The sequence below is a fragment of the Petaurus breviceps genome, unplaced genomic scaffold (genome assembly GCF_028583685.1).
Source record: "Petaurus breviceps papuanus isolate PSGF00001 unplaced genomic scaffold, PetGlider_PUasm1.0 38, whole genome shotgun sequence".
Lineage (NCBI taxonomy): Eukaryota > Metazoa > Chordata > Mammalia > Diprotodontia > Petauridae > Petaurus > Petaurus breviceps.
This window is the reverse complement of record NW_027186304.1, coordinates 37,134,819-37,157,612: the sequence shown is the minus strand read 5'-3', so window position 1 is coordinate 37,157,612 and position 22,794 is coordinate 37,134,819. Positions and strand designations below refer to the sequence as shown.

Sequence of the window (22,794 nt, the reverse complement as noted above, 5' to 3'; positions counted from 1 at the left end):
CAAGACAAATCACATGAGAAAGGCTTATAGATTATTGGAGCATGAAGTTTACCTGAACTAGCTTTAAACTGATCACATCACAGTCAACTTACCTGTTAGTCATAAAATTCTACCTGAATCATGAATGAGTCACGAGGAAAAACTGATTCCCTGACAAGGCCAGTCTAGAAGAGGCAGGGCTCTCAGAAGGAAAAAGCTAGTTCGAACCAGAGATTTCTAAACCAAACAAACAACTTGCTAGCTTTGTCCTTCTTTGTCCTTCTGACACAAAGTGAATAAAAAGGGAAGGGGAAAAGACAACTAACTTGGATAAATAACTACTCTGTTTACAAAAATCTTAGGTCTCATTTAATTGAGACAAATCCTATTGCAAGCCTTTGCACTTGCTGTTTTCTAACTTTCTAAATAAAAGGAAATTGATTTAAGCAAAGGCAAGCTCATTAAGAGACTTAAAAACTCCTACACTGCTGATATCCTGTATAAAAAAAAGAAAAAGAAAAAGAGAGACTTTTGCACTGAGCTCATCCAATTTAAATTGGTCATAAATCCAAACTCCTAGTTTCTTTTATTACTTTTCTATAGCTTATTTTTAAAGGTTAAAAAAGTCACTTGTCAGTTGAAAGTGAAGATAAAGGATAAGCTTTCAAACTAACCTGTGTACACACTTCTACAAAGCAAATAGCATCAGACATTTTCAATATATTTCATTCAGACATTTATGACATCTATATGAGTTTAATTTTAGTTTTGTTCTCAACACTGATTATCACACTTCTGTCTGCCATATTTACATGTAGGTTCCATTTCTCTCATAACTACAAAGTGAAAAACAACCACAGACACAGGCAGTAATGCTCTCTATCAAATTCCTCAGATCAGTGGAAAGGGAATCAGGAAATGCTAATGTCATTATCTTTACACAGATGAAGGGCAGCTAAATGTGCAGTTGATAGAGTTCTGGGCCTGAAGTCAGGAAGATTCATCTTTCTGAGTTCAATTCTGGCCTCAAACACTTACTAGCTATATAATCCTGGGAAAGGCACTTAACCTTGTTTACCTCAGTTTTCTCATCTGTAAAATGAGTAGAAGGAAATGGCAAATCTTTCCAGTGTCTTTTCCAGGAAAAATCCAAACAGGATCACAAAGAGTTGGACATAACTGAAAATGACTAAATAACACACACATTTACGTAACAATTTCACCCCTCCTTCTGCTAATACCCTGTCTCTCCCCTACTACCACTTTTATCTGAACTAACAATTCCCTACCTTTAATTTCCATTCAATAGTTTTAGTTGGATGATGATATACTAAATATGACAGCCTAAACAGCATAAAATTGGGAAAACTCAAAATCCTAGTATTACTATTGATCTAAGAGAAAACCAGTATACAATTTAATGAAAGCCACGAGACCCAGAGCACAGAAGCTGCAACACTTGTAATAGCTAAGAAATTGTCTCCATGAGTTGCCCTAAAGATTTAAAGTAACTTATTTCATTACAGGAATGTATACCCACACACATAAAAATCTCTTTAAAGATCACGAAAAACCAAATTCTAATGATTATTGCTATATGTTTTATGAAAACTAAGTTCTAATCTTATAAATGTTGAAAACTAACAATTAATTAAATTGTAAGTGGACAATATTTAACAAAACAAATAAACGCACAGGCCCCTGGAGTCAGGAAGATCTAAGTTCGGTTCTGGCCTCAGACACCCACACAAAAAAAACTAGCCGTGTAACCTTGGGCAAGTTACTTAACCCCAAATGCCCTCCAAAAGGCAAAAAAAAAAAAATGTATTTCACTGGGATCTTTATGTACAGTTTAGTGGATCCATTCCTATTTGAGTTTGATACCACTGCTTTAAATAGTGATTAAATATTAGGAATCTTCAAAAAAAAGAAACTAAGTTCTAAAAAAAGGAATACTTAAATGTTTCAAGAATTATGAACAAGATATCTTAAGTTAGTGGGTCATTACAAGGTTTGTTTTGATCTCCCCATTAGAATAAAATAACATATGGTGATTTAAAGAAATCGAAATTTAGACAAATTACATATAGCTGCCATCAGAATAAAAATATCTTTGAAGTAGTTTAATAAGTCAAATGACTATATCCTGGATAAGCTCCCTACAAGTATTGTTCTAAATAAACCTTATGTATTCACAGTATACACACACACACACATTCAAAATTGCAAAAGATACTGTCAAAGAAATTTAGTACAGCTACTCACTCAGTTTTCTGATGTAGTTGCTCTGAAAGTTTTTTGTTTTCTTCTTGTAAGGCATTCTTATCATTCACTGAAATATTTTGGGAAAAGAAATCATTTAAGAAATTGAAATTTAACAAAATAAATTGGCAATTATGGGAAAATATGCACTACTAGATAACTGTTGGTTTATTGATTTATGCTAGATTTTTCCTAACTCTTGAGTCAGGACAATGTCAGTTAAACTTATTAATTATGCTGTGCAAAATTAATTTGTTACTAGGCAGTGATTACTACATCTGAAGTTTCACGACTGCTATGTGACTGATTAACTGATTATTTTATGTAATGCTTCTGGACCTAAAAGAAAAAGTAGTTAATGTGCAAAGGAGTATATCATTATTCATGCTGAGGATAAGAAGGAAGAGGAAAGCATTCCATTTGGTTACTCATTCCATCTAATTGCCAAGTGCCTTACCTCCTCAGACAGAATATATTATGGACGTGAATTTTAGTGATAGACATTATAGATGCAATTAGACACACAGTTTCACTTGTCAGGGAAAAAGTAAAGGAAATTTCTATTCAGGTATGGAGTAAACTAGGTGCCTTTGAGGTCTCTTCCAATTCTGAGATTCTATGATGAATCAGACCAAATCTGGTCACAGAAAGTAACAAAGTAAATATAGCAACAAGTTAAATGTTATTTCTTGAAAATAATTTCTTCTGTTTATGAACGTAAATAATAACTGTAAGTAAATTGTAGATACACCAAAGAACTACTTTTTAGAAGTTTGGCTCATTAAAATTTACTTAGCAACCAATACCCAATGCTGAAACAATGATTCATCTTGGAGCTACAATTCTCTGCTATATTCAGCAAGAACAGTTAGCAACACTTACCTCTGCTTTTGTTATGAAGCTGCTAATGTGGAAAAAGTTAGTAAATACCAACAATACAAGCTTTAAGACTAGGCTGCTTCAGAAGTTTATTAGTAAAACCAAATGGTTTGAAACTTGGATTATATATTCCTACCAGTAAAATGATAATATAAATGATGGATAAGTTCCCAGGCTAGCCCATGAAGGCCAATTTTAAGCCATAGTACATTTGAAGTGAATGTGCTGGCAGTACAACAGTATTATTTCAACAGTCGCGTTTCATACTGTCTCTGTGGAAAAATACATCTGAATGGCTACACATCTCCCCATGCTTTGCCAGCCAGACTGGCTTTTCCCACTTGGAAAAGAGTTGAGAATGCTGGGGGCAGACTCAGATAATCCAGTAACTCCCTACCTCTCCACTTCATTCAGTTTGTATGAAACAACAACAATGTATGAGAAGGAATGGTGCCTTGGGGCATTCAGATCCTGGGTACTTGGAATAGAGAGGAAAGGACAGTTGCCTCCCAAAATAGGAATCTCTCTCTCTCTCTCTCTCTCTCTCTCACACACACACACACACACACACACACACACACACACACACACACAAACACACCCCACTTCTATTTTTATGTAAAGGATTGTTTCCTCATCCCATCTAATTTATATATGCTGACTCACAAATGTATTTTAAAAAGCAATAGTTACATAACATTATTACCAATCTGCCAACAAGTGTTAATACTGTATCATTTTACATTGGCTATTAAAATTTTGAACAAAGAAAAACTCACTGAGTTCAGTGATAAGTTTAAGATTTTGTTGTCGGATATTTTCAAACTCTTGTTGCTTTTTCCTCATGTGCTCTTCAGTCACTGCACAACGGTCACATAACCCTGCTCTTAACCTATGGAACAGAAATGAAACTTTCCATTGTAAAAACACTTGTGTTTAAATTTTAATATTTTTTTCACCTGATGAGCTTTAAGTATTCACAAATAAATTAAATATAAAGTCAAAGACAATAAATTGAAAATGTTTAATAGTTTCATATTCATTTAAAGTGCAGCAACACTAAAGGGCCTGCCTCTGACTCATACTAGCCCTGGTGAACATGGGTAAGTCACTTAATCTCTCAATGCCTGAAGCAATTCTCCAAGGCTCTAAGTTACAGATCATTTGAGTTCTATGCAGGAAGTAGTTTGCCACACCAATTAAATCACAAGTCTAGAACAACAACAACAAAGTCTTTGAACATTGTCTACATATATTAGGAACTTTGAATTTTGAGTAAGTTTTGTTCTATAAGCCTGACCCATTTTAGATTTTACCATGAAGCTTTTATATATTGAAGAAAAACATCTTAATTTACCTATGGAGGTTGTTTCCATGGCAAATTCCAAGCCCAATATTACAGCAAGAGTACAATATAAAATATTAAATTTTAAGAATTTTTTTTAAAGAGAAGCTTTACCCTTATGTTTCTGGTACCCATCACATCACCAAGTATCACCTGCCTAAAATCCAAACTCACTACCTTTATCATCAAATAAATCTTATTATGAAGAATAAGAATAAACCTTTGCTATTATCAAGCCACAGAAAGAGCACCTGGGTTCCAGTCTGCATATTCTGCACTGGTCACTAAGACTAGGCCCCAAGAAGATATACCTTCCAAAATTCCAGTGGCCACATGCTGAACCACCATGATAAACTCTTCTTTTTCAATACATAGATCAGGATTGGTCGTTTGCTTAATACTCCTGTGCTGAATGAATTAATGAGCATTTATTAAGTGCTTCCATGTACCTGTGCCAAGAACTATGCTAAATGCTGGGGATACTTCCAAGAAGCTTCAATTCTAATTGAGGGAGACAACACATAAAATAAAGTTTAGCTGTAGGGTAGATATTCATGTAGATGTTATCGATACGAGGCTTTGAATTTCATTTTTAGATCTTAGCCACTTCATACGCTCCATGTGGAGATAATAACCATTTTTGGCTATAATGGACAAATATAGAGGCAAGTACCTATTGTTAGTCTTTATTAACTGCTCAAAAGTTACAAAAGTATTTTCAAAAGTTCTAAAGATATTTTTATGTGCTCTGATAATCAATCCTGCATGTCTTAGATTCATACCTTTCTCATTATTTATACAGACAATACCCAAATTCATGACCTCATCACCTCTCACCATGGCAAAGTCTAATCTAATTCTTGGTCTCTTCCCATTCCAATCTATCCTTCATACTGATGCCATTATTACTTTCCTTCACACATATCTGACTCCATGCTCCCCTAAACTCATTGGTTCCTATAGCCTCTATGATCAAATAGAAAAATTTGATTTAGCTGTTAAAGCTCTTCTTGACTTGATCCTAATTACTTTTTTAGCATCCCTGTTCACTTTATGGTACAGCAAAATCCAGATTACTACAAATAATGAATCACCTGGGAATATGTAACACAAATGTAAAAAATGTAATCACTGTAGAGGAATCATTATTTGCACTAGTTGCAGCCTTCTTTCTGGTCATCACAAATGGGCTTTTATCTCTGTGTTAAGATTCAGTTCAGACACTAACCTCTACACAAAGCATTTAAGTACTTAGGCTCCCTAAACTACTTTATTTTGTGTTTATTCTTCATACAGATTTTTAGGCAAATGTTGCTTTTTCGCCAGCGATAATAAAGTTCCTGTTGTATTTAAATCCACCAGTCTGATTGAATCCTCTTACTTTTGTTATGAGAAAGTATTGATCTCTCTATGCTAGTTGTGGGGTGATGGGATGACTCTTATTAATATTTTATTGGTTTTTGTTAGAATACTTTAAAAATTTCATTTTCCATTTTAAGGTTCCAAAACTGTACTAAGACTATTATTCCATAGGTGTTAATTGCTTTAAATATGTTTTTCCTTTTGAGTTTTGATTTAAAGATGATAAGTTTCTTGACATACATAGATACAACTTTCTCCTTAAAATGACTTATGCTCAGTGTGTCTTGCCTTAAGATAAGCAAGGTATTTGCAGATAGTGCCTTTATCAGCTGATTTGATTCAATCTCATGATTCGAGCCAGAAGCCTTCAATTCCTCTTTTTCCTTGGCATACATTAAAAATGTCATACTTCAAGTCCAAATAATTTTATGCCATGGGAGAAAGATTCCATGAGATGAAGGACATGTTTAATATGTTTTTCAGTGCAGTCATGTAACATGACCTCATACAAATATACCAAGTGATTAAGAAAATGGTTTGGTACAACTCCCTCATAAGTCTAGGGGTCATTCAGGTCTATTTAGAACAAAGGATAATGGGTTTAATGCAAGGCAAACCCAGAGATGCAGTGTGGATGGAGTGCTGGACCCGGAGTCAGGAAGATCTAAATTCCAGTCTAATCTCAGACCCTTAGTAGCTGGGTGACTGTAGGAAGCCACTTAACCTCTGTTTGCCTTAATCCACTAGAGAAGGAAATGGCAAACCAGTCTACTATCTTTGCCAAGAAAGCCCCATTGGAGGCATTGGGGTAGTGCTTGGGGTCAGGAAGGGTTGGACAAGTTTGAAATGAACAAAACTAGAATGCGTGCAAACTTTCTTCCTGAAAATACTAGGTTTTATATTAATTTTTCTCAACATCACTAGTATTAGTCTATTTTAAACAGAAAATAGTTTTCTATGCAGACTTCAACCACTCTAAAAGTTCTACTGTAACTTGAATCTACTACAGAGATTCTTAATGAAGGCTATGAACCTCTTCTAAGAAATTCTTATATGTATAAAATACATAGGATTATAAAGGAAATCAATTATATTGAAGCAGTAATCAAAATATTGAAAAAAATTTTTATAAAACCCAGGTTAAGAACCCATGACCTATTTCATATATTTTGCATTAATAAACTATGAAGGCAGAGCTGACACAACAGCTTTGAAATCATCAACACATGCATTAAAAAAACCATAAAGACAATGCTTTTGGGTGACTTGTTCAATAATTAGTGAATTGATAAGCTGTTCTTTCTTACTCAAGACTTTTTTGTGAATCTTTTTTGTTCTTGAACCAATATATTGTTTTCTTGTATGTTTACAGGTGTGTGTGTGTGTGTGTGTGTGTGTGTGTGTGTGTAGAATGCAAGATATGAATCCTTTGTATAAAGTATATAAACACAAAGCTAGCCTATATTTGGAGGGGTCACTTGTGTTTCTGTCTTTTGGAAACAGGTCAGTCAAAAAGCATTTGCCAAAGTGCTTACTATGTTCCAAGCACCATGTTAAGTTCTGGGGATACAACGAATGGTGGAAAAAGGGTCCCTGTCCACTAAGAACTCACATTCTAGTGGGGGGAAAGACAACTTGTAAATAACTAGGTATATGCAAGATGACAGCAGATGAAAGGAAAGGAAGCTTAAGGAGACCGGTAAAGGTTGCCTGGAGAGGTGGGGTTGGAGCTGAAATCTCAGAAGTCATGGAAACTAAGAAGTGGAAGTGAAAAATAGCATTTCAGATTAGGGGATAGCTAATAAAAAAGTAAATGAGAGATGGCCAGTGAAGTTGGATAGTATGGAAGGGAGTATATAAGAAGATGGGAAAAGTAGAAAGACATCATGTTATTAAAAGCTTTAAATGTCAAACAAAGAAAACCAATGAAATTTACTAGAGGTGAGTGGGGGGGGGCAGAATAGGGTGACAGGCAAACCAATTTTTTAGTAAAATCATCTAGGCAGCTGAATGGAGGATGGATTGGAGTGGGAAAGGTTAGAAGCAGGGAGAATAATTAAAAGGCCATGGTAACAGTCTGTGCATGAAGTGACAAGTGTGACTGGAACTAGAGTAAGGAGCCATGTAAGTAGAGAAAAGGGTATGATACATACAAGTGATGTTGTGAAGGTAGAAATGCTAAAATTTGGCAATGGACTAGATAAATGTGGGGTTAAGTGAGAAAGTGAATTGTCATCTTTATGTCATTAAATATTTCCCAATTACATTTTAAAAACATTTAAGAGTTCATTTTAATTTGAGTTCCGAATTCTCTCCCTCTTTTCTGTCCTTCCCCCACCTCTTGAGAAGGCAAGCAGTATAACAATTCTACATATGAAGTTATGCAAAGCACATTTCCATATTAGGCATGATGCAGAAGAACACACACAAAAGAAGTATGCTTCAATCTGGACTCTGTGTTCATCAGTTCTCTCTCTGGAAGTGGATAGCATTTTTCATCATGGGTCCTTTGAAAATGGTTTGATCAGAGTAGTGAACAGCCTTTCACAGCTGGTCATTGTTATAATATTGCTGTTACTCTATTCAGCGTTCTCCTATTCATTTTACTTTAAATCAATTCACATAAGATTTCTTATGTTTTTCTAAACCCATCCTACTCAGCATTTCTTACAGCACAATAGTATTGTTATAATCATATACCACAACTTATTCTGCCATTCCCAACTGATGGGCCTATCCTCTCAATTTCCAATTCTTTGCCACAACAAAAAGAGATGCTATAAATATATATTTTTTAAAATAGAGCCTCTTCCCTTTTTATTGGTTCTTTGGAATACAGACCTAGTAGAGGTTATGCAGATTTTTACAACCCTTTGGGCATAGTTCTCCAGAATGGTTAGGTCAGCTCACAGCTTCACCAACAGTGCATTAATGTTCCTATTTTTCCATAAACCCTCCAGCTGTCATCTTCTTTATAAAAATTTTTTTAAAAAGTGGTTTAAGTCTGAAAGGAAACACTCTGCTAGAAATTCATGTTCCGTGGGAAAATATTTGAGCCAACAATTACAGATTTTTATGTAGCTACTCTGCTGTAGTTTTGTAGAGAAGTTAGAGTTTCATTTATGTAAACTGCTTTTTGGTTCATTATATTATAGTATGGGCACTTTATTTTGCATTTGATTCAATCTGAGTTTTTGTCATGTTGGACTTCTTACAAACATGTAGATGCCTGGAAATTTTCAACATTATGCTTCATCAAAGGGTTCTCTCTCTCTCTCTCTCTCTTCTAATTTCATTGGTTCTTAAAGTCAAGTTCTTGACAGATGCTGACCTGCTGATTTGTACTTTGCATCAGTCTTTGCATCAGTCTTGAGTTCTTGTGTTGCCTCACAATTTTAACCTTTCCTTTAAATTATTTATTAAGGGAATCTAGAACTTCTAACAGTTTTCTAGATTCTATTCAAGACTTCTGGAATTCCCTTCCCAGGTTCTATGGCTTTTGGGGTTACCTTTAATTGTATAAAATGTCACTGAAATGTTCTACTGCAAACACAAGCTAGATATTGATTCAGTCTTCCAAAGCTTTTTCAAGTCACTCCTGCTATGATGGATATTTTGGTACCTATCTTTAGCTGTATGCTTTGATAGCTCCACCCTTCCTCCAACAGTTCTTACCAAGGTAACTACTGCCATATTATACAGTTGTGTGCAGGTTTTGAAATATTTTTACACTTTCTGTTAAATATTTTGGGAATATTAATGATGGTTATGGCAAAGGTCAAATCTTAAAAAAAAACTACTCTTTTGGTACAGTTGTTCTGATAATTGGTTTTGTGCTATCAAACTAAAAAAAGACATTTCAAAATTCCAGTGTGCCTATCTTCTCTTAAAAATCATCTGAGACACTGATTTCAAAATGAAATTTTGTCAAGCATTTCATTATTAACCAGAATCTATTTATTCAGTGACCTGCATTATGTTCTTCAACATTTCCCTCTTGAGGTTTTTAGTAACTCCTCAATGTCAGTTCATCTCATCTAATGTGGGCTTGGTGATGACATTATTTCTTATGACTACCCCTCTATTGGTCTGCAAAAATTGGTGTGTAACTTGGAGCTGAGTTATACTGACTTTTATTGACTTTACAGACTTTTAAAAGGCAGCATAAAGCCCTTGACTATAACCAGTGAGATCTGCTTCCAGGAATTATTATTATTATTATTGCTAATGTTGACAACAACTAATATTTTACTCTATTAAACCATGCTGCCTCTCTCTGAACAAATAAAGTATGCTGCAGATGGTACTGGACCTAGGTTCTAGTATTAACTCTGCCATTCAACTACTTTAATTTCTTCATTTTTAAAATGACAGATTTTGAATTAGATTATTAGAAAGTCTCTTTTATTACTAAAATTATATTATTCCAATTTTCCAGCTACTCTTTAAAAATTCCCTCAAAATCCAGGTCTAACACTTGGCTAAGAAACTTATCATAACTAATCTTGGAAAAAGTTTGGCAAATATGAGAAATCACTGAAAAAATTCTCATTCCAATGGTTATTTCTTATGATCAATTCAGTAAGAATTGAACTAGCTGCCCGAAAGCAATGTAACATTTATAGTGCAATAATTGAGGCACTAGAAGCCTTTAACTCAGTTCTATACTCATGATTTATTCATGTATTATAAATATATAAATAGAAGCAAACACAGTAGAAATGTTAACGCATTTGAAATCCACACAGAAGATTTTTCGGTATTTAAAAAACAGGACACCAATTCAATGATGTCAAAAATTAATGCAGAGTATCCCAATGATCCTAATGAAGTTTAAGATTTTTTTGTTTTTTTTTTTAAGTAGCTTGAAACTACACCAAGACCCTTTGGACACCCTATATAAAGCATTGTACATTTCAGTTTAAATTCATTATGGTTTTTACTTTGTCTTAAGTCCATAATATAAAATAAAGTCCTAAATATAATTAAATGGTTCCCAAATTTGTGAGGGAGCAATATCTTTTGAACCACGTGATGTACAAAGGTAATGTTAGGTTATATGACTATTCCCTCTAAGTGACATTCCTTTTCCTGTTTCAGGGCATCTGTGTCAGGGAATCTCCTGTCTGTAATACCCTCTTCTCCTCAGCTCTGCTTTGGAGAATTCCTCACTTTCTTCAAAGCATAGCTTGGATGCCATTTCCTATTCCAAGCCTTTCCTGATACTTGCTAATATATTAGTACTGTCTTCATCTTAAAATTATTTTGTTATATTTTTTAATGTATTTTATATTTACTTTTGAACACTGTAGTTTCTTCCCAACCAAAGAATCCAAGTTCCTTGGAGGCAGAAACGGCTTCATTTTTATAGTAGCACAGTGCTTAATATATACAGCAAGTGCTTAATAACCATTTTCTGAATTGAATTTCCTAAGCTGCCATGTGAACTATGAGTCAGACATTTAAAAAATGTTAATTACTAGCAGATATTATAGTTATCCCTCCCACATTGCAACTTGCCCCATTGTGGTTTTGATATATTGTGGGTTGGCATAAAAAATTAAATGGGAATTTTTTTTAGAGTTTTGTGGAATCCACAGATGACACAAAGGCCAGCAGACAACAGAAAAAGTTTAGAAGCCCAGAAACGCATAAAATATGTGTATAGTATTATATAGTATCAACATATTTTATCTTTTAATACCATAATAATTCAGACTTCTTTTCTTGTACGAAGGGAGGGCCAAAATATTTTATATGTATTTTCCTGATTACAGGAGTCCTGTGCCCCTAACTCCTGTGATGTAGAAGAGTTAACTGTATTCCTGGCTTGCCTTATTAGAGTTTGGGAAAAGAGACACATACATTAAAAAAATGTGAAGACCTAAAGTTCTAAGCCTCTAGAATAAAATGGGAGCCATGGAATGAGCCTAAGGCCACAAGATTGTCACTTGACTGCAAGGGTTGAGTGATTAACCTCAAATAGCACATAGGAAGAAGGGTAGCATTCTACCTCTTGTCCCCAGTCAATTGTGGGCCTCTACTTTACTGCCTTTAATTAATCTCCCATGTGGATGTTAGATGAGACCCTCAGGGAGGTAGGTTAAACTGCTAGCATTCAAGCCCTAAAGCATTACCTATCAACACTATGGTGGGTTGGTTCTATGCTTGAATCTCATTCCATATATGGGATGAGTTGCTAAGTCACTGCTTATCATTACTTTCACAGTTACCACTGCAATTCAAGCTCTCTTTATCTCTCACCTGGACTATTGCAATAGCACTATAATTGATCTTTAGGAAATCAAGTCGATGGCAGAGTAGTAAGATGAGGTACAACCATCACATTTCCTCCACAAAAAAATACAGAAAATGCAACAGACTGAATTTTGATCAGGAAATTCAAGAAAAAGTCACAGTGAGTCATTTTTCCTGCCCAGGATGGTTCAGGGAGCAGACAACATCTACAGACACTGGGAATGGGGTCTGGCCAGAAGCCTGCATCACATGCAACATTTCAGTATCCAGGAACTAAAAAAGGGACAAGACAAGGAACTTTGAAGGGAAAGAAAAAAAGGATCCCTGAACAGTACAGGGTGTGGGAATGCAGGCCATCTGCCAGTTCTGTTGCTCACTAACCATTTCTGGGTCACAGATCCAGGAAACAATGAGGAGGGGACCTTTTTATCTAGGTATAGAAGAGAGGAACAATTATAGTCACAGGCCCTAGCTGAAATATCAATGAGGAACAAACTCATAAGCAAAGAGTACGGCTATGATCCTAAGAGCACAGCAAACTCATGTAAAACCTATATTGAATTGCTTATCTTCTCAGTGAAGGTGGGTGACAAGGGAGGAAGGGAAAGAATCTGGAATCCAAAGTTTTAAAATCAAATGTTTAAAAATATATATACATATTATTAATATTTTAACATGTAACTGGGACATGAGATATACAGGCACTGGGGCATAGAGATCCATCGTGCCCTACTGGAAAGTTGGAGGGGGGAAGGGGGAAGATATGGGAGAGAGCAAATTGGGGGAGGGGATATTCAGTGGGAACGCTGTTTTGGGGTGCTGGGTAGGGAAAACTGGGGAGACAATTTGTAACTCAAAATCTTGTGGAAATGAATGATGTAAACTAAATAAAAAATGGAAGGAAAACAACCAATCAAACTCAAATAGAAATAGATCCCTGCAGGTTGCCTATTGATTTTGGAAAACCATATATTAACCATATCTAAGAGCAGAGCAAGGACTAAGTTCTAGCCCCTAGCCCAGGCTGAAGTGTGCAGATGAATAACTAGGGCAGGAATTCTAGACCCAAAGGGAACCTGCAGTTCAGTTGCTCTGAATCTGCAGTGCTTCCCAGCCTCAGAGTCCAGAAATAGTGTACTGAAAATTCCAACTAGGGATGAGTCCATAGATCCAAAATGGATCAGTAACTTGTAGAATCAGAGCAGAATGTCAACAAGTTAGATCACATTCATGCTAGATCACATTACTTTGGGAACATGAAAAGCCTGCTAGTCTCTGGGATGGAACTTTGAAAATAGTAGACAGATGCATTAGGACAGAAGCTCAGTCCAGATATCACTCCCAGAAGTCTGCAGAACCCAGTCCTAAAATCTAGTGCAAAGTCAAGAAGCAGTTTGGAAAAATGGAAAAAAAAAACCCTAAAACCAGAATCCCACAATAAAAAGGGATCACTGTGACAGAGAACCTCAAGATGTAAACACTAAAGAAGAGAATGACTTGAAAACATCCACAAGCAAAGCCTCAAAGAAAAATGTAACTTGAACACAAATCCAACCAAATTTCCTAGAAGAGATTAAAGCAAGGGTTTTTAAAAAGGGCTGAAAATATGATTTCAAAAACCAAACAAGAACAGTATAGGGAAAAATGAGAAAAGAGAGGAACTATGGGGAAAAAAAATATGAAAAAGAATCAGCAACTTGGAATAAGAGGTACAAAACCTTACCCAAGAAAATAATTTCCTGAAAATGAGAATGGATCATACAGAAACTATTAACTTCACAAGACATCAGGAAATATTAAAAACAAATTCAAACGACTGAAAAAAATGAAGCAGCTCATAGCAAAAACAACTGACCAAGAAAACATTAAGGTCAGAGAATTTAAGAATCATTGGACTATCTAAAAGCCAGGATCAAAAAAATGAGCTAAGACATCATAGTTTTAGAAATCACAAAAGAAAACTACATCTAAGTCTTAAGACCAGAGAAAAAAACAGAAATAGAAGAATCAACTAGTTACCTCCTGAAAGAAAATTGCCATGAATATTACAGTGAAAATCAGGGGCCCACAGGTAAGAGTAACCAGAAAGAATTCAAGGGCCAAGGAGAGATAATTAGTCAATTAGAAGATTGGTCTCCATTGAGCTTCTCTCCTCTCCAATCCATTTTCCACACAGCTGCCAAACAGGCTTTCCTAAAATGCAGATTTGACCTTGTCATTTGCCTACTTAGATAAGCCAAGAATCCACTGGAATTTAAACTAATTTCAGGAGGCAACTAATTTAAGACAGGGACTATTTTTGCTTTTTCTTTATATCCCAAGGACACAGCACAAATCTTTGGCACACAGGATAAATTGATAAATGACATAAACGATAAATTGTGACACTTGATAACTGCTTGTTGATTAATTACTTTTTCTTGCTTAATTTTTTTTTTTGCCAGGGTGGATATCTTAAAGAAAATATTTTCAACTAAAGATAATGTAATTTCTGGTCAGGAAACCATGGTAGAACAGAAAGAATGGAAGACTCGGGGGGTCAGATCTGGGTTCTAAATCCTGCCTTTGATACTAGGTATGAGACTTTTGGCAATTCATCTAATGTCTCTGAATTTGTATCCTTACCTGCAAAACGGGATATAACAGTTATAATAACAGCACCTACCTCACAAGGTTGTTGTGAAGATTAAATGAGATAGTATGTGTAAGGTCTTTTGGAAGCTTTAAAGTGCTTTGTTAATGTTAGCTATCATTATCCTCCCACCTTTAGTATTAAAGAAATCCAATTCTAACAGTGAAAACAATCAGAACAAAACGGACAGCAGAAGAGCTTTCTGAACACATAAAAAAATAAGACAGGAGCATAAAATGATTCCTAAATTCTAGATAACAGATAGCACTACTGGGGGAAAGCTGATGTATAACTGAACCCAGCAGTGACCTAAGCTAAAAATAGTATGGGTTCCTTCCTTTTGAAAGGAGTAATTCACAATGCAATAAAAGAGATAGAAGAGTCTAGAAGCCAAAGGGAATAAAAGTATATTTTTAGTTTTGAAACTAGCATGTCCTACAAAATACTGCCAAAATAAAATGCTTCTAAAAATTTAAAAATACTTGTTTTCTAATGAACTTTCCTATTTTTCTTTATTAAGATTTTGAGATGGATCCTAATTTATCGTCAAGTCAACTAAGTCTTTATGTATGTTTTAAAAAACACTGCTCATTTGGGGCGACCAGGTGGCTCAGCAAGTAAGAGCACTGGCCCCAGTGTCGGGATGACCTGGGGATCAAATCCGGCCTCAGATACTTAGCACCACACCCAGAAGTAACTGGGTGTGTAACCTTGAGCAAGTTACTTAACCCCAATTGCTTTAAAAAAAAAAACTGCTCATAATTTAGCATGTGTTACAGAAATGAAAATACAGATTTCTCTATGAAAAATTGTTAAATCCCATTTTTATGTAGTATAATTTTTAAAATAAAGTTTATTTATATATTTTGCTTTTTAATAAGGCTATAGTTTCTCTCCAGCATTCTCCCCTTCTCAAAGAACTTTCCTAATAAAAATGCAAAAATGTTTATAATCATTTTATTGATACCTGTTAGAATTCTAACACAGCAAAATGAATTATGTAGTAGAAAAAATTTAAATGTATATTTTGTTTAACATTACTGATAGAATAAAATAATTAACATTAACAAAATAGAAATTACTTTAATGAAGTCATGATGTGAAGCCAAGATATAACATACACCAATGTATGTTACATCCCCGGTGCCTTTCCATCACTTTTGTAGCTGATAAGACTAGATCCACTACAACACTTTGTTATTTTTTATGTCTCTTAATCTTCATTTGGTTCATTGTAGAAAATAAGAAATGGTGGCTGCTGTTTTTACTCTCTGTTCCGGCTGAAATCTGTTTCTTACATGTTGCCTATTGTCTGTCTCTGTCTCTCTCTCTGTCTCTGTCTCTCTCTCTCTCTGTGTCTCTCTCTCTGTCTCCCTCTCTCTGTCTCTCTCTGTCTCTCTCTCTCTGTCTGTCTCTCTCTCTCTCTCTGTCTCTCTCTCTCTCTCTCTCTGTCTCTCTCTGTCTCTGTCTCTCTGTCTCTCTCTGTCTCTGTCTCTCTGTCTCTCTCTCTCTCTCTCTGTCTCTCTCTCTCTCTCTGTCTCTCTCTCTCTCTCTCTCTGTCTCTCTCTCGACAGTTGGTAGCAGCTGATGTTGGTTGTGGCAAAGCCCATCTCCCTGAGGCAATGGCTTTGTGGATGAGGCTAGAAGCAGAGCCAGTGGCCTGGGAGGCCCTGATATTTCCAGAGCTTCTCATAATCCAGGAGTCATCCTTGACTCTTCCCTTTCCCTCACTCCCCATATCCAATCATCCTACTTCTATTTTTATCTGCTGGACTTAGTGCTTCCTTTCCAATGACACAGCCATCACCATAATTCAAGTTCTTAACCCTCTTACTTTGATGAATAACTTCCTTTTTTAGTCTCACTGCTTTCAGTATTTCTCTCTCAATCCATCTTCTACCCAGTTGCCAAAATATTTTTCCTACAGCATGTCACACCCAGAGTGAAAAATGTTCAACAGCTACCCATTATCTATAGGATAAAATACACCCTCCTTAAAATTTGGCATTTAATGTCTTCCACCATCTGGCTCTTACCTACACTTTCAGCCTGATTTCACATCACTTCTCTGCATGAACTCTTGTAACCAAACTAGTCTGCAAGCCGTTCTCAGAATTCCAAGGTCATCTCCCACTTACTATGTATCTGCACAAGTTGCCCCTCTCCCCAACCTGGAATGCACTCTCCTCATTTTTACTTTTCAAAATTCTTATCTTCCTTCTTCAAGACTCAGTTCAGGTATCTCTTCCTCCATAATGCATTCCTTGATCCCCTTCCACTTGACTATTTTGCTCTCTTACAATTTTTCTTGCATGGTTCTTACTGGTGCATATACATTATTTCTTTCACATCACATTCTACCATACTATAGAATACAAGCTTCTTGAGCAGAGAAACAACCTCTTGAGAAGAGGGGCCATCTGTATTCTCTGTGTTTAGAACAATGCCTGGCCTGGGTAGACACTTAACGTCTACTGAACTGAATTTGACTAGATTTTCTCTACAATCTATTTCAAATTCTAAATCAATGATCTTAAGAGACCACAATGAAAGTCACATAATAATCTATGATTAAAAAAAATACTCCCAATCACACATATGAAACATTTAAGTAGGTCAAGTATTCAGATTTGTATTACTGGAAGAAACTTATAAATAGGTGGGATCACAAATCCTTCTGGGTACTGAGTAGGTAGGACATAACTATGGAGAATGGGGAAATTAAGAATCATGTATAATCTCATCTCAGAAGAAAACAGAATGGGAATGTTGGGTTTTCCATCATTCTAATGCAAGGTACTTGAGGTAAGGAAATAAAAAGCCTCTCTCTTTAAGATCAACGTGGACTTACGTTCTTTTAAAATAACATAGAAAAAATTGGCTACACTGTTCAGATCCTCCATCTCAATATGGTACAAAATTAAAATTACACTTTGGCTAGCTAAATAAAATATAACATAGGCCTTTAAGCTACAACAAAGGAAAGGCACATTTTTACTCCTCAAACAAAACAATTCTACATTTTAGTTACATAAAATATTTGTGGTATTCTTTATGTTTATACTTATATTTGAAATTCCAAAATAAATATAAGATTACAGTATCTCTTTACTAATCTCCAACCAAGATACTGTTAACTTTTGCTGATTGATGGACAATTTGAAGCATTTTTCTAATATACTTGGTATTTCCATTAAATCTTCAGCATCAGAATTTTTGCAACAGTTGATAACTTGGGATTAATGCAATAACAAGAATACTAGACTCAATCTGGGTGAATAAAAGTTACAGCTAGAAGTAAACTAGTAGACAAAGAAGACTTTTGAGACATTCAACAATCACTTTACTAAATGCTATAATTCTGGGTATTAAGCAACATCCTGCTGCCTAGTTAATTCGCCTCTAAAAAGTGAGTAGTTTGTGTTTCACTAGAATCCCTCTGTTTTTCTGAAATATCTCTCACCAAAAGGTATAGTGTGGTTAAAAAGGATATGAAAAATCCATGTGTTAATGTGAAGTAAACCTGTGGAACTCTTTGTTTCTGTACCATTGTGATTAATTTGGAAAAGCCAAAGGAAACAACCTTCAGAAAAGGTCTTTTTGGTCAAAACAAGTGAACTAAAAAACCCTTCACATTAAGCCTGGACATACTATTTTCCTACCACAGACCTTGGAAATTAAACCCAAATTGTTGTAAAAAAAAAATACATGATTTCCTCCTGTTCATATAAGTGAGACTTAATTCTTATCCTCTTACCTACTACTCATTACTACTATAGCTACCTAAGAGGAGTTTTATCGTTCAGTTGTTTCAGTAGTGTATGACTCTTTGTGACGCCCTGTGGGGTTTTCTTGGCAAAGATACTGGAGTAATTTGCCATTTCCTTCTCTAGCTCATTTTATAGATAAGGAAACTGAGGCAAACAGAGTTAAGTGACTTGCCCAAGGTCACATAGCTAGTAAGTACCTGAGGCTGGTCTTTCTGACTCCAGATCCAATGTTCTATCCACTGTGCCACCTAGCTACCTGAGAATAGAAGATAAAAGGAACAAAAGCAGGTTGAAGGGCTGGGGGTTGGGTGTAGGGGATTTAATAATCACACTGTTAGGAAAAGAAAAGCATATATTTTCCTTTATGCAAGTTTGATCCTAGGGATAAGGTTTAAGAAGCATCTTCTTGGGAATTAAAACTACTCCTGGGTAATAAGCATATTAAATTACAAGCTATAACCCAAAAGAGTTCTCTTGGCTACTTGTTCTACTTCATTGTATAATGGTAATGGGAATTTGAAGATCTTCCCTGTCCCTTAATATGCCTAGGGGAATTTGAAGATATTTCCTGCCCCCTAATAGGGGGAATGTAATAACATGGAGCCTGTGGCAGGAGGAGCTTGCTGAAGGGTGGAGCAAAGCCCACAGGAAGCTGGGAGTCAGAGCAGCTAGATGGTGGGAGAGAGAGGACATGGCCAGCTAGACAGCTAGACTTTTGAGTGTTGATTTGTGGCAAGGCTAAAGGATGGTGTGGCTCTCTGCTGTGTTATAAGTGTATAAACTTCCATGTTGCTATGATGAATTTGACTTTCTGGTGTTGAGATGTGGTTTTCTGGTGTCTGAATAAATGTTTTGCTTCTGTCTTCTATGTGGAGAGTCTGTTATATTTTACGATTGAAGACTATGACGGCATATTTACGGTCACCACTGGCGCTGTGAATATTGTGTTGGCGCTACACATTGGGGGAAAAAGAAAATAGATATGACATAAAACCACCTACTTGAATTATTAACTGCAAATTAAACTTTTAAGAGGAACTTCCAATGCTCAATAAAAATGCATTTTGTGTGTATATACATACCGAACACATTTAAGAAACCATACTTCATTTGGGCTATCTAAATGGTTTACCAAAATTGGCATGAAAGTGCGGGCATACCTACCAAGCTGGAAAGACTTCAGGGATAGGCCTCATAACATTCTGCATGCCTGTCATTGAAGAGGCAGCCTAGCTAAATTCAGAAAAGTCTATCAATCGAAATTGAGCCATTAGTAATTAATACAATTAATGCTTTCCAACCACAACTTGGAAAAAACCATCCTACCCATGGCACAAATGGATTGTTATCTGCACTGCTGGAGGGAGTACCCCATCTTCAATGAGATCACACACCCCTGAAATGTCAAACTTTAGACAGCTTATTGGTACTATTTATTTCCAATTTTTTCAGATTTAGTAAAGTCCGTGGAGTTCCTTGACAGAAATACCAATGGTGATGGGATAATAAGAGCTGATCTCCTGTAGACTTTCAGTGCTATTTCATGTGATCCTCAAACAACATAGACACTACAGGTATTATTATCCTCACTGTACAGGAAAAAAGGATTCTGATTGTTTTAGTCACTTACCTTTCAGTCAAAGATTTCAATAAAAACCACAGAAATTTAGAGCTGACCTTTAGAAGTCCTTTTATTCATCTCTTCCCACTCTTTTTAAGTTAATTATAACCTAAGAAGTTAAGGGACTTGTTCAAGGTCACAAAGATAGCAATGGCAGAGTCAAGACTAAAATCTTTGATTTTCTGTTTAATGCTGAAGTCCTTGCAATACATTATTGCAAGAACAGTAAATCTTTTAGAGAGTGGCTAACAAATTTCAGAATAAATATTTAGACATTTAGCAAAACTACACATAACCTTTTAAAGACCTTGGCAGAACTGTACTGCCTTTATAAGCTCACTTTATTAGACTCTTAAACACTCCATAAAACTTTAATGATTTATGCTTACTCTAAAGAATTAAATAAGCTAACTAAAATACAACTTAACTAAACATTAAATCATCTACTCTAAAGCTCTAGAAGATCTTTTTTGAGTGGGAAATAGTTTTTTTTTTCCTAACAAAAACAAGAGAGTTGAACCTAATAACTTTATAAAGCTACCAACCATTATGTTATAACAAAGTTTTGTGATTTTGTCAAGTAATGGAACTCCTTCCCCTGAGGCAGCATGTAACTCCTTCAGCATAATAAGAGGTCTTAGAGAAGAGCCTGATAATCAGAGAGGTTAAATTGATCATTTTACAAGCATTGATTAGGCACCAACTATGTGCTAGGTATGTGTATCAGGCCTGGAGTCAAGAAGATTCATCTTCCTGAATTCAAATCCAGCCTCAGACACTAGCTGTGTGATCCTGGGCAAGTCACTTAGCCATATTTGCCTGAGTTTCTTCATCTGTAAAATGAGCTGGAGAAGGAAATGGCAAAGTACTCCAGGATCTTTGCCAAGAAAATCCCCAAGGGAGGGTAATGAAGAATCAGATATGACTAAAAAACAACTAAACAACAAATATGCTAGGTGGTGGAGACCCATAGACAAAAATGAAACTGTTCCTGCACCAAAGGACTGGACTTTCCATTGTTGACATGACCATGTAAATATATATGTATTTCCAAAATCATATATACACATATATTTCTTTTTGTATTGCACCTATGATTTCTTCAATACAGAGATCTCCTATGGAACTTACTCCACAACATTTGTTTTAAAGAGTTGCCTAGGGTATTAAGAAGTTAATTTACTGGCCATGGGTCCCACTAGCTGTGTCAGAGGTGGGAACTTAACTAAGTCTTTCTGACCCCAAGGCCAGCAGACTCCACTATTTCATGCTGTCTTATATACAACACATACATAGCAGATACCAAGACAAGGATGTTTTTAGGGGGAAGTAATTAGCAAGTGGGGAAATAAATACTTCCCAGAGAAGGTGGTGCTTGAGCTAAGACCCTAAAAGGAAAAGTGAGAAAGGAGTGCATGCATGTCAGGCTTGGGAGACAATCTGGTCAAAAGTTATCCATCTATCCGACCTAGTGGTGACTCCCACGGTAGGTCTGAATAAAGCTCGGTGAGAAAATGTTCTCTCTAAAGAGTAATTTTGCAATATCCTTTCTTTAAAGCTGATCTTATTCATTTAACAAGAGTCAGAATCACAAAATTTCAGTCCTTCCACTAAGAGAATGACAGTCAAGTTGAATAAGCACAACACAAATAAAACAACTAATGAGCAATACTGTTTTAACATCTGAGGGAACAATGGACAAGTTGGTATAGACCACATGCACAAACCGTAGAAGGAATGCAGCAGGGTATAGTGGAAAGATCACTAGAATGAGAAGAGCCCTGGGTTTCATCTCAGGTCTGACACTTACTTGATAGCTGTGTGATCCCGGATATGCCATTTACCCTCTCTGAGCCTCAGTTTCCTCATCTACAAAATGGGGGTGACACCAATTACACTATCTGCCTCTGAGTTATTATGAGGGATTTTCTTTGTAAACCTTAAAGCACTATATAAAAAATTACTATTGGTTAAGGAAAGCTTCATGGGGGAAGACTTGAAGGACCTCTATTGGCAACAAGCAAGACTTTACATGGAGGGAAGAATATGTCTGTGAAGAATCTGCCACTGCTCTCCCTCAAAATTATATTGGCTATAACCTCTACTTCCCTGAAGATCAAAGGTTATCAAAGGTGAACTCAATCAACATATATTAAGCACCCAGATGTTAGTCCTTGGGAATACAAATACAAAAAGTGAGGCTATGTCTGTCCTCAAGAAATGTACATTTTTTAGTGAGATACAACAGGCTCACAGATTAGGAAACACAGTATATATACAAAATAAATACACCAGTTTGGGGGTGGAGGTGGTGCTGACAACTGAGAAGTACAGGAAAAGTCCTCTTGAAGTGGGAGGCACTAACTTAAACTGAGTCTGGAGGAGGAACAGGGATTCTAAGAGGCAGGTGGAGGAGTGAGAGCACTCAGGGCATGAGACACACTGTTTGAAAGCAATTTGGTGGGAGGGACATTAGTGTACATTATGTACATGGAATATAAAGTAGCCAGTTTGGTTAGAATAGTGTACTTGATGGGAAATAATATGTAATTAAACTAAGAAAACATAAAGTGGAGTCAAATTGTGGATAGCTTTAAATGTTAAATAATGAAATCTTTATTTTATTCTAAAGACAACAGGGAGAAACTGAAGAGTGGTTTTTGTAAATCCCAAGTGTAAAACTAAC

General features: G+C 35.9%; 1 protein-coding gene across 7 annotated transcripts in view; it reads right to left on the bottom strand.

Annotated features, from left to right (window-relative positions):
• RBBP8 (RB binding protein 8, endonuclease) overlaps window positions 1-22,794 on the bottom strand; it is a 120,564-nt gene that overhangs the window by 46,640 nt on the left and 51,130 nt on the right. For all 7 annotated transcript variants that reach the window (XM_069099772.1, XM_069099771.1, XM_069099769.1 and 4 more), the window contains 2 exons: window positions 3,900-4,012; window positions 2,245-2,311 (listed from right to left, as the gene is read on the bottom strand). In XM_069099772.1, coding sequence (XP_068955873.1) covers window positions 2,245-2,311; window positions 3,900-4,012 — 180 coding nt within the window. The remainder of the gene's footprint in view (window positions 1-2,244; window positions 2,312-3,899; window positions 4,013-22,794) is intronic.